The sequence below is a fragment of the Pipistrellus kuhlii genome, unplaced genomic scaffold, assembly GCF_014108245.1.
Source record: "Pipistrellus kuhlii isolate mPipKuh1 unplaced genomic scaffold, mPipKuh1.p scaffold_m20_p_22, whole genome shotgun sequence".
Taxonomy (NCBI): domain Eukaryota; kingdom Metazoa; phylum Chordata; class Mammalia; order Chiroptera; family Vespertilionidae; genus Pipistrellus; species Pipistrellus kuhlii.
In genome coordinates, this window is record NW_023425521.1 from 12,058,173 (window position 1) to 12,070,334 (window position 12,162).

Sequence of the window (12,162 nt, forward strand, 5' to 3'; positions counted from 1 at the left end):
GTCGCCGCCGCCGCTCCGCTAAGTGGCCGGCCGGCCGGCTGGCCCCGCCCCCGGGGCGGGGCGCGCACACGCGGCGCGGGGCGCACGTGGCCCGCCGGCGGTGCGGGGACCCGGAGTTGGGGGCTCCACCTGGGACCGCACGTTTTGAGAGTCTGGGGTAAGGCGGGAGTGGCAGGGAGGCTCGGGGCCTGGCGGGAGCGGCGCGGGAGGCAGGGCGTCCTGGTCTCGGGGCCCTCGCGGGGCTGGGAGGGGACGCCACGGCCTAATTTAGGTTCGCCGGGGCTCCGACCCGTCACCCTGACCGGCCTCGCCGCGGCCTGAGCGGTGGTGCGGCCCTGGAGCGCCTTTCCCGCTCCGGCTCCTCCGACGGGCCGGCTACGGCCACGCCCCGGCACCGCTGGGCCGGGCACCCCGTGCCGCAGCAGGCGAGGAAACCAGCGCCGCCCACGGCCGGATGCGCGCGGAATTCGCCGGCCCGGAAGCGCAGACCCTCCCGCCCCCCCGTCGGCCGGAAGCGCGCCTCGGGAGGCGGAAGCTGCCCGCTCAGCCGCGTAGGCCCGCGGGGCCCGAGGAAGCGGGCGGCCTGACCCACGTAGACGGCCTCCGTCCGGGGAGCCCCGAGACCAACCGGAGCACGGAAGGTAGACGGGCTCGACGCGGTGGTGGAAAAGGACTTTTCTTTTTATCTTTTAAAAATACATTTTATTGATTTTTCACAAGAGAGGAAGGGAGAGGGATAGAAAGTTAGAAACATCGATCAGCTGCCTCCTGCACACCCCCCACTGGGGATGTGCCCGCAACCAAGGTACATGCCCTTGACCTGAATGGAACCTGGGACCCTTCAATCCGCAGGCCGATACTCTATCCACTGAGCCAAACCGGTCAGGGCAGGACTTTTATTTTCAAGCCAGCCAATCGGTTTGTTACCGGCTTAGGCGATCATGAATTCATTTATTCTACATCGTTCTTGTTTGGCCAACAAAGGTATTCGTGTGTGCCACTTTTCAGACATTGATGTGTGGCTGAAAGGCGTTTGATAAAACAACCCTGGTATGTGCTATTACTACCCCTTCTCCCTCCATTAGCATCCATTCTACCTAACCTAATACCTAAAGTGCAATTTGGCACTCCGTAACTGTAGGGAGCAGTCTGGGGCTCAGGAGGCCACTGGAGGATCCAGGTGTGTGTCCTGGAGGCAACACTGTCAGAGAGGTTCTGAACAAAAACCAAGGCCCCAGCTCCCAAGTGTACTGGAATGCCTTCTCTGCTCCTGTCCTTCCATGCCATCTGATCTAACTTATAGCCTTTAGTTGTGTGTACTCTATTAAAAAAAGATTGTTCTTAATTTTTATTTTTTTATTGATTATGGTATCACATACTCAGTTTTCATTAATAATCTTCATGACATATATGTTTTGTAATAGGAACTTACATCCAACTGTGAGTTCTTTTATATCCCAAATGTACTTTTTTTGTGAGTTTGCCTTATACTGAAAATAGCTAAAGCTTTTTAACCAATAATTTCATGCTATTAGGGTAACATTCGTATCCTAATGGGTTAGTGTTAGACTTCTTGGAAGAGGAATCCTTGGAAGGAGGAGGTCACAAGACTTAGTTAGGTTCTACTCTGGAATTGAAGATAAGAGCAGGTCAGGTACATATATATATGCCAATTCCACAAGAACACCGCTTTCCACAAATGCATTCCTTTGCTCTTTGTGAAAACAGGAAGAAGAAAAAATGTCTCAAAAGCAGATGAAGGAAGCTTTTGTTAGTAACCTCAATGGATCCAGCGTGCTGGAATTTACCCAGGGCTTCTGCTTCCCTGCGCTCTGCATCCTGTGCAGAGGACTCCTGATCGTTCTCTCACAGCACTTGTGGTCTTCACACACCTGGAGAACTCGATTCTTCATTGACTTTGTTTTCCTGATAGTTCCCCTGGTGACCACTCTGACCATTTTGTCTTCCTTTCAATACCTTGAGTACCTCACTGCAATTCTCTTTGGAGCAGGGCTGTTCTATCAAATATACTGCCGGAGAACTTGCTATGCCAAAATGCCTGGCCAGAAAATCCTTGAAAAATTCTTAAAAATTAGTTTAGAATCAGAATACATTCCAGCCATCTCCTGTTTCCGTGTAATTACCAGTGCGTTTACAGCTGTTGCCATTTTGGCTGTGGACTTCCCACTTTTCCCCCGAAGATATGCCAAAACTGAGCTCTATGGGACAGGAGCAATGGATTTTGGAGCAGGAGGCTTTGTTTTTGGAATGGCTATGGTTTGTCCAGAGATTAGGAGAAAATATATGGCAGGGTCCAGATGTGATCGTTTCACAAAGTCATTGTACTCTGTTTGGCCATTGGTCCTTCTAGGAGCAGGACGATTAATCATCATAAAATCCATAGGCTATCAGGAACATATAACTGAGTATGGAGTTCACTGGAACTTTTTCTTCACCTTAATAGTTGTGAAATTGGTAACATCGCTGCTTTTGATGTTTTTCCCCCCCAATAAGTCCTGGATTGTGGCCATTGGCACTGCTGTATTATACCAGCTAGCCCTTGACTTGACCCCATTGAAAAGATTGATTTTGTATGGCACTGATGGCAGTGGCACAAGAGTTGGTTTATTAAATGCCAACCGAGAAGGAATAATGTCTACCTTGGGGTATGTGGTAATACACATGGCTGGTGTGCAAACAGGGTCATATGTGCTTAAAAAAAGGTCACATATCAAAGACTGGATTAAAGTAGCATATGGTATTCTATTGTTAGCTATTAGCCTCTTTGTATCTCTTTACATAGTTCAGGTATATGTAGAAGCAGTATCTAGAAGAATGGCTAATTTAGCCTTTTGTATTTGGATAGTGGCTTCTAGCTTGATCTTACTGAGTTGCTTATTACTAGGTGATATAATTTTGAGTTTTACAAAATTTCTAATTCAAGGGGCTCTGGTACCATGTTCTTGGAAACTTGTCCAGTCTCCTGCTACAAGTAAAAAGCGTTCAGAATCTCTAGTGTCTGAAGCTGAAGGAAAGAAACCCAGTCTTTGTTTAATCACAGCTATCAACAGAAACCAGTTGATTTTTTTCTTGCTCTCAAATATCACCACTGGCCTAATCAACCTGATGGTAGATACATTGCACAGCAGTACCCTGTGGGCCTTCTTTCTGCTCAATCTTTATATGTTTACCAACTGTTTAATTATATATATGCTACACTTGCAAGATAAGACTATAAAATTTTGGTGATCGATAGAGGTTGGATGTGTGTGTTTGATGAGGAATTAATGAGGAATAAATAGTAAATGTGGAGAAAAAGAGCTTTTGGCAATCCAGTGTTAACTATATTTTATTGTAAAATTAAGAGTTTCAGTCCTCTATAAGAATAGTGAAGCTTAATACTTTACTGTATTTCTATACTATGTAAAATAAGTCAGTGGAGAAGAAACGAAGCCTTATGACTCATTAGAATACTAAATTTCAGTATTTTAAAGAAACTATTGTATTTATAGTAGTGACACTGGAATATTGGAGGATGGGGAGGAAGGTTTTTATTTTAGTTTGTATCACCTTATATCATCTGTATTTTTTTATTGTATTTTGTAATCTTTACATTAAAACATAGTGTGAACTGTGGAATTGTCAACATTCTTTACTGCTCAGTTTTTATATATATAAAAGGCTAAGTGTCCATCTGTTTGACTGGTAGCTATGATGTGACTGGCTCCCAGGGGGTAGATGCTCCAACCAGTAAGTTAGCTTGCTGCTGGGATCTGGCTGATTGGGACTGGGCAAGATGGTCCAGACATACCCTGGAGCCAACCTCTCGTGGTCCCTCCCCGGCCTCTAAAATATTTCTTCTAATTAATTTCTTTTTAGTGTGCACAAATTTGTGCACCAGGCCTCTAGTTTAAAAATAAACAGCACCGCGGACCTGTCGCTGACGAACCAACACTCGGCTTCCCCCAAGTGGGACACAGACCTCGCCACTACCTCAGGAACGACAGCCAAAGCTGCCAGGACCCCATGGTGCAAAATGCGGCCCACACCCAGGCCCAAAACAGTGGCTGTGGGTACTACCTAATGACATCATGTAGCAACACCTTGCTTCTCCCTAGTGACTAGCATCTGTGGAGTTTCTTCAGCCCAGGAATACGACTTGCTTTATAGCCAGGTGCAAACATTTTATAGTTTAACCAAATGTTAAGCGTTTTCCTGTGCCTCATCTTATTTGATCCTCACAGAAGTTCTGGAATAGGTAAATAGGAGACTTGGCAGAATCCTATTTTCATTAGCAAGATGTGAGTAGCGATATTAAAATATTTCTTTTAATTAATTTCCTTTCAATGTGCATGAATCTGTGCATTGGGTCACTAGTCTTTTATAAAAGCCTAAATATGAGAAAGCAAGTGTTTAAGATCAAATACTGTACTAATTTAATAAAAGGGTGATATGCAAATTAACTGTCACTCCATCACAAATATGGTGATGCCCAGTCCTCTCAGCCCCGCAGGAGTTCCTCAGCCCCTAGGAGGGTGGGTGTGGGGAGGAGCTGCTGAGCGGGCAGTGCAAGCAGCCAGGTGGAATGCGCGTTTCATTGCGATGAGGCAAGCATTCCACCCCAGCCACAGAGGGCCTCTGGGCAGCAGGCACAGAGCGGCCAGGGAGGGGGAGGAAAGCTTGCGACATTGCCCTGGTGACAAGGCAAGCATTCTGTGTCCAGCCATGGATGGGCCTCTGGAGCGGCCAGGCCCTGTAGAGAGCTACTGGTGCATGGATTTGTGTGCAGGGATACTAATAAATAATAGCATAATATGCTAATTAGACTGAACATCTTTCTGGACGACCTTCCAGACAAAGCTGGGATTGCAAGGGAAGCCTGGGTCCCGGGTACCAGCAGGCAGCCAGGAGAAGGAAGACCTACTCTTGTACGAATTTCGTGCATCAGACCTCTATATATATAAAAGGCTAACATGCAAATTGTTCCCTCAGGAGTTTGACCAGGAGTTGGATCACTCGCTATGATGTGACCACCAGAGGGTGGTATGGAACACAGGAAGGACCCGGCCAGCAGCTGGCAGCCAGGGAAGGAAGGCCCGGATTGGCTCTGATCACCAGCCAGGCCTAGGGACCCTACCCATGCACCGGGCCTCTAGTATACTATAAAGTCAGAAAGCAATTAAATGCTCCTAAGAATATACAGAATTGTTTGCTGTAATTAGCACAGACTGCAGATGGAACCTGCAACGTGGGTATGTGCCCTTATGGAGTAGGTGGAAGGAATGCACGGAAGGGTCAAAGGAATTGAACCTTTGACCCTTCCGTGCAAGGGAGGATATTCTAACCACTGCACCACACCAGCCAGGGTGAGAGCTTCTTTTAAAAACTTGAAGCAGACCTTTGAAGTTGCTGTTTGAAATCTAAGATTTTTTTTTTAAAAAAATCACTTTTCAATTCTAAATTAGTTCAAAATTAATTTTATTGCATGATTTGTTAGCTATGACTACTATACTAATTAATACGTTACATTGCTGATGGCTAATTTAGTATTTGTGTGCCATTTAACATTTGGTAACTATAATACATTATATTTGGAGGTAATCTATTACTGAAAGGACTTTCCCCCTCAAATCAGTATGTTGATTAAATAGCTATAAAAACAAAAATTAGACTTTATTTTCAAAGAAAAAGACTTGAAATATTACAGTATAAACTCAGCATGACTGGGAAAGGTGTTTGGTTTTCCTGCTATGTCAGTCACAGGACTAATCCCCCACAATTTATATGTTGAAAGCCTTCAGAAGAGGGCTGAGAGGCCCTCCGAATTCTCTCCTTTAAAAAAGGGTAATTTAATACCTGGCTGGTGTGGCTCAGACGTTGTCAGTTAACCCAGGAATCAAGAGGTTGCCGATTCGATTTTCAGATAGGGCATATGCCCAGGTGGTAGGCTCGATCCTCAGTAGGGGACATGCAGGAGGCAGTTGATCTATGATGTTTTTCTCTATTCCTTTCCCTTCTCTCTCAGAATACACACACACACACACACACACACACACACAGTAATTTATGTTATTTGATGACTTAATGAGCATGTGGTCTAACTGGTCTGTTGCTGCTTGTAACTGCCCCTTCACCCTTTTCTAGGTCGTAAATAACTTTCACAATTACAGATACTGAATCATAACTTAAAACTACAAAGTGTACGGTGTGTGTTTTCCACCTCCAATTATGATATTCATGTAAGAAAAAACGAATGAAATAGCATTCATAACAAGATTTTGTAAAAAAATGACAATTCTGACTTTACAGAAGAGAGAGCAAAAGACTGTTCAACAAAAATTTATTGAGCTCCTAAGTAACGGGTACAGGTAAGTGCCAGGAAAGAACAGAAAATAAGACATAGTCCCTGCCTTCAAGGGTATTACAATAAGGGTATTAACTTGTGGACATTTTCCCTTTAAAAAAATGTAAGTAGGGAAAATAGTATGTCTCTTACTTTTGACAGACAACAGAATTTAATTTCATTAAAAAGAAAACCCACTTTACAGATTTGGAAAACCATGGTAATTTAATAACATTCTGCTATTGATTTTACCACATAAAACATGGTTAATATAGTGACAATTATGATTAACTCAATTTTCTTTTCAACTATCAATATTTGAGGCTAGAGAAGGAAGAGGGAAAGGAAAAAAAGCATAAAATCTGGTCTAAGATTTCAGAAAGTGAGTCATTCCCATGACTTTAATTTTACACAATTATAAAGAGGACATATATATCATATATCAGTAGCTTTGTGTTTAGGAGGTGACAGTTTTATTTTATTTTTTTATTTTTTTTTTAAATATATTTTATTGATTTTGTACAGAGAGGAAGGGAGATAGAGAGTTAGAAACATCGATGAGAGAGAGCCATCGATCAGCTGCCTCTTGCACACCCCCCACTGGGGACATGCCCGCAACCAAGGTACATGCCCCCTGACCGGAATCGAACCCGGGTCCCTTCAGTCCCCAAACCGACGCTCTATCCATTGAGCCAAACCGGTCCCGGCAACAGTTTTATTTTTATTGAATATCAATGTTGTGCATGTTGTGTACATCATACAAAAAAATACTTTGCTCTTTAGTTTATGGAGGTAAATAATAAGGAATAAATCTGTAGTCTTTTAAACCCAGGTAGCTTGGAGAACAGTCATATCTCATTTATGCCTGATTTCCGCCCCCAATATTTTTATTGATTTTTCACAGTGAGGAAGGGAGAGAGATAGGGAGCTACAATAGAACCGTCGATGAGAGAGAAACATCGACCAGCTGCCTCTTGGACACCCCCTACCGGGGATGTGCCCGCAACCAACGTATATGTCCTTGACTGGAATCAAACCTGGGACCTTTCAGTCCACAGACCGACGCTCTACTGCTGAGCCAAACTTGTTTCGGCTATGCCTGATTTTTATAGCTGGCTCTCACACATTGGGGACCTAAGAAGAAAAAGAATGGCATTTTGCTGATAATCACATCTCTTCTAAGTGTTATTAGGTACCAGCAATAATTGTTGATTGCTTTCTCCTTGGTATTTCAAATCCTACCTTGCCCTTCACAATGCCAATACTGAAATTTAAAAGTAGGCAGTGATAGGCTTTTTTAAAAATATAGTAATCACTTATTTTGCCAATTAGAGGCAGATACTTAAGTCACGAAATATTTGCTGAAGATAGACTAACTGAAAATAAAAATGAGTGCCCACTCTAAAACTAAGATACATAGTTAAAACTCCTAGAAGTTGTTTTGCAATGAAATAACTTTCTAAACATTTTCCTTCAATACGAATTTATAATATGATTTTGACATTTATAGTACCCAGGCTATTTCCTTACTTCTTTAAGAAAGCAACTTAGGTAGAAAATTATCCACCTTTTTAGCCTTATAAGTATTGAGTATGTATAGTATGTGAAACATTGTCCAAAGGTAGTAAGCATGTGCTTAGTAGACCTACATGACAATCAAAAGACAAATCCAAACCAGGTAATCTCAGATGGAGAGAGTCTTGTGGTTTCCTTATGTTTTATATTTGGATTTTAAATCCTTTTCTTATATTTAAATCCCCATTTAAATTCTGTTCTTTGTTAGTTACCAGTGTGTACTCAGTTACAAAAGTTATTAAAAGTAGCATCTATTATCTTGAGCTTATTTTCAATGTTCTTTACTAACCATAATTCAAAGAAAGTTTAAAAGATATACAGATCTTATGTGAATTGATTTTATAGGAGCACCCTTAGATCTGAAAAGCCACGGTATTCTTTTTTCCTTAGGATTGTTTTTACATAAAACAGAAGATTCTCTAAAAAATGCCCTAATTTTGGCTATATGTTCTAACCTATCAGAAGCTGCATGCATATCCTAGTTACCTACTGAACTTAAGCTAACAAACCACACTGTTTTTGCTCTCCTGACATGGCCAAAAGACATAATTAATGGAAAAAGCACACTTTTGGGACTGAACAATGGTTCTTCCGGTTTATTATGTCACCTGCACTAACAGTGACCACACAATGTCCTAAGTCAACATGGCTAAGGATGCACTATGGGGTTTTGTTGTGAATCTCTAAGGCTGCATGGAATGACCGAGATATTTTTTAAAGGTCAGTATCACAGCTCTAGCCTACAGGGTTATCTGTAAAACCAGCAGGTAGATTTAATCTTAAAATCCTCAGGACTTTTCCCTAGGCAAAATACTTCCTTCCCAGCGATTACTTTGGCTTTTTGTAACAGGCCTTCAAAGCCTTCAGGGTAGGAAGTGACTACTCGGTGAGTGTAGAGGAACTGTCCTTCCTGCAGCTCCGCTGCTCAGGGGAGGGCAAGAAGGGAGCGCCTTCGGCCGGTCCCGGTACTTTGCCCAAGGGAACTGGTGAACGGTCAGGGTCCCCGAGTTAATATTAACCCAACCCAAGAAGTTCCAATGGCCAGGACACAAGCCACTCTCACAATAGTCTATTTGCCTCACTCGGCGCTTAAGAACCGGCGGCCTGCTGGGCGGGATCTCAGCACAGCCTTTGGGGAGCGGGGACGCGGCTGGCTCCCGGTTAATCGGGGCGCCTGGCGGGAAGCGACGTCCAGCACCTGGAAGCCCAGCCCAGAGTGTGTGTGAGTGTGTCCCTGAGCCCGCAGACGCTCGCCTCTCCTTCCCTGGTTCCCGCCTTTTGGGTTTCGGAAGCCTCAGCTCCTCCCCCACGTACCCAGGTCCTCACGCGGCCCGTCCCCTCGGGTGGGCCCTGAGTCAGCTCCGCTCAGCTCCCTCCGCCCCTCGGTTCTCGGGAGAGCGGCTCCCAGCTCGCTCGGCAGGGGCCAGGGGCTGAGGGCCGCTCACTCACTCCCCGCGGTCCCGTTTCCGATTTTATTTGAGCAGCTAGACCAGCGGGGAGGGAGGGTGGCGGGCACCCGGCTCCAGGCTGCCTGCGGGGCACCCCGGCCCCGCCACCAGGGTTTTGAAATCGCAGAGCCGGCGGCGCCGGTGTCCAGTCTCGCGAGAGGAGGAGGAGGAGGAGGCGCCCCGCCCGGCGTTCTCCGTCTCTCCCGGCCCCACCCTCCTCCAGTCCCCCCCGGCCCTCCCTCCCCCACTCCCCGCGGCGCGAGCGAGCGGCTGAGACCGGAGGGGAAACGGCATTCGGCGCCGCGCCCCCGCCCAGGCTGGTCCTGACGCGGGCCTCGTCAGCCGGTAACGGGGAGCCAAGGTGGGGGTCAGGGAGGCGACCACGAAAACGGTGAAGGTCAGAGCCCAGAGGCCTTTTCCGAGAACAGTGAGGAAAGGGTCTCTGAACCTGCTTCCTCGGCCTCCGCAGAGCCGAGGCGGGGTCTACCCCTCCCAGGGGCGGGGTCGCGCTGGGCAACTGCAGCCCAGGGGACTGGCTGGCTGGGCGGGGCGCGCCAAGAAAGGGGGAGATCGGGGTCAGCTATGGGCTCCCCGGCGGCGGGGAGCGGGCGCTGGGCGGGATGGTCCTGGAGCCAGGGCCCCGGTGGCGGGCCGGGAGAGGCCCCGAGGCCGCAGAGTCCCTTCCGCCTCTCCTTTGGACCCTGACTGGAGGCCGGCCGCGGTGGGGAGGGGGAGGGGGGAGGGGCTGGGAGGGCCCGCGGCGCGAGGGGGCGGGTCCTGCCCGCGCTCGGCGCTGATTGGACGAGCGTGTGTGGAATCGGGTGTTGGGAAACGCAGCTTGACTCTCCAGTCCCCTCCGGCTTTTCTCCTTCCCCCCCCCCCCCGTGGCGAATGTGCTGCGCGGCGGCGGGTGCTGAAGCTCGCGGCTTTTGGCTGTTGCAGGCAGGAGCTGGGAGGAGGCGGCGGCGGCGGCAGCAGGAGCAGCAGCGGCGGCGGCGGCAGCTGGGAGGAGGTGGTGACGGTGGCAACGGCAGCGTCAGGGACGATGGCGCGACTGGTGGCAGTGTGCAGGGACGGGGAAGAGGAGTTCCCCTTCGAGAGGAGGCAGATTCCCCTCTACATAGACGACACCCTCACGGTGAGCGGGCTGGGTCGGGCTCTGGGCTCTCCGCTGTCTGGCAGCTGTTTCCCTCCTCCCCCTCCCCCAGGCCGAGCGCTGCGCACTGGAGAAAAGAGTGTGTTGCAACTCCTAGGCGAGGCCTTTTCTCCGGCAGGCCCCACCAACTAGCCTTTGCAGTGGGTCCCTCGGTAACCTCTGCAGGCCCCTAGCGCTCTGTACCCACTTTGAGCCCCTTTCCCCCAGGCTCTCCTTTCTTTTTTTGAACCGTTTTCCTCTGCCCTGTCTCTTTCGGAGACGCTGCTTTTGCCAAAGCACGCGCCTCGGAGAGGGGTTGAAGGATCTTGGGCGTTTAGGGCCTACTATGCCTTACAGAAACCACCTACCCTCGGGGAGGCTTAATTATCTGGAAATGTCACAGCCACACTGGTACCTATATACTGTCTATCTTCATACAACAGCTCTCACTGCGTAAGTATAATTACTGAGGGCACAGTGACATGCTCTTGCACAGTAAAAATTCCACTTAAGTGATCTGATTTCGCTGTAAGTAATATTGTATTGTCTTCTACATTAAAACTCTTAGAAATGATTTTTACTGCTAGGCCATGACTCTTCAAAATGGGCTTTTTTTGGCATTAGTCTTTAGTGTGTTATTTTTTTTTAAGGAAGCAAACATTATTGAAGATGTAAAAACTCAATAAAAAAACAGATTGTTCATCTTGAATGTCAAAACCTAGTTCTGGGTAAATCTAAAAAAATCTTTTTTAGATTTGGTGGTAGTACAGAATTACAGACCCTCTCCCCTGTGTTGCTGTAGTATTTCCTTTAAAAGGAAATGGCAGAAATTTGAGTTGAACCTGAACAGGAAATGAGTGCAGTTGCTTGCCACTATTTCCTAAGAAATGAAATGAATCTATTCACAATGTCTTCTGAAATCTATTTTGATTATGCTGAAACCTACTTGCCTATTTTTATAATGTGTAACTAGTCTCTTCATTTTTCTCCTAGGGCTTTTTTGTTTTTCAAAATCAGTTGATCTGTTTTGTTCCTGATTTTTTTTTAATGTCTTTTTTCCAAATTTTGTATAAAGTGCAAGTCATTGTAGAGATGCCACTCTATGCCTTTCTGTTGGCCAGTCTCAATTAAGACTTGAATGAGCTGCGGTATTTTAAAAAGGATTAGAAGAGCTATTGAATGACTTAATTTGTTAGAACTTTAAAAAAAATTAAATTTATTGGGGTGACATTGGTTAACAGGATCATATAGGTTTCAAGCTGTTTGAACTTTTTAAGTGAAAGCATCTATAATTACCTGAGATAAATTTTGTTTTCTTGGGAAAAGGTAGATGATTTGGCCTGCTATGATTTAAATAGAATTTGTGTTGATGCATTAGAAAATACTTGAATGCCTTGGTTATGATTTTTGCACTTTTTGCATTAAAAGTACATTGGACTTTTATTATAAACAGCTTAAAAAATTAGCACTCTGTGAAAACACCTACTAAGAATTCATTTGTCAATAATTTTCTTCTTTACTCCCCCTCCAACACTTTTCTGGAGCACATAGTTTAGTATCAATCTTTTATGTTTATTCCAGAATGCCTTTGAAATTTAAAAAATATCTTGTGGGTTTGGACATAGATTACTATTGAGTGTATAATATCATAGTGTAGAGGA

The 12,162-nt window shown here is 45.9% G+C and overlaps 2 protein-coding genes across 14 annotated transcripts in view; both read left to right on the forward strand.

Annotated features, from left to right (window-relative positions):
* Positions 1 to 59: 59 nt before the first annotated feature.
* On the forward strand, positions 60 to 3,636 carry PIGW (phosphatidylinositol glycan anchor biosynthesis class W). Of its 3 annotated transcripts, none has more exons than XM_045586406.1 (2): positions 60 to 157; positions 1,729 to 3,636. In XM_045586406.1, exon 2 carries the CDS (start codon positions 1,741 to 1,743, stop codon positions 3,247 to 3,249), a length of 1,509 nt encoding a protein of 502 aa, XP_045442362.1. In that variant the 5' UTR covers positions 60 to 157; positions 1,729 to 1,740; the 3' UTR covers positions 3,250 to 3,636. The 3 variants fall into 3 exon arrangements, with proteins under 3 accessions (XP_045442362.1, XP_036306638.1, XP_036306641.1); XM_036450745.2 differs by lacking the exon at positions 60 to 157 and adding an exon at positions 165 to 650 and having other exon boundaries at positions 1,727 to 3,636; XM_036450748.2 differs by lacking the exon at positions 60 to 157 and adding an exon at positions 521 to 641.
* Positions 3,637 to 9,605: 5,969 nt separating this feature from the next.
* GGNBP2 (gametogenetin binding protein 2) overlaps positions 9,606 to 12,162 on the forward strand; it is a 29,928-nt gene continuing 27,371 nt past the window's right edge. For 2 of the 11 annotated variants that reach the window (XM_036450849.1, XM_036450853.2), the window contains exons 1-2: positions 9,612 to 9,793; positions 10,309 to 10,504. In XM_036450849.1, the coding sequence (XP_036306742.1) occupies positions 10,412 to 10,504 (93 nt within the window). In that variant the 5' untranslated portion in view covers positions 9,612 to 9,793; positions 10,309 to 10,411. Of the gene's footprint in view, positions 9,794 to 10,308; positions 10,505 to 12,162 lie in introns of all 11 variants that reach the window. The other 9 variants (XM_036450843.2, XM_036450845.2, XM_036450848.2 and 6 more) reach the window with 7 other exon arrangements.

Coding starts and splice junctions, on each gene's coding strand:
- PIGW (XM_036450745.2), top strand. CDS start 455: ATGCGCGCGGAATTCGCCGGCCCGGAAGCGCAGACCCTCCCGCCCCCC. Junction 651..1,726: donor GAGCACGGAAGGTAGACGGG/CTCGACGCGGTG, acceptor CTTTGTGAAAAC/AGGAAGAAGAAAAAATGTCT.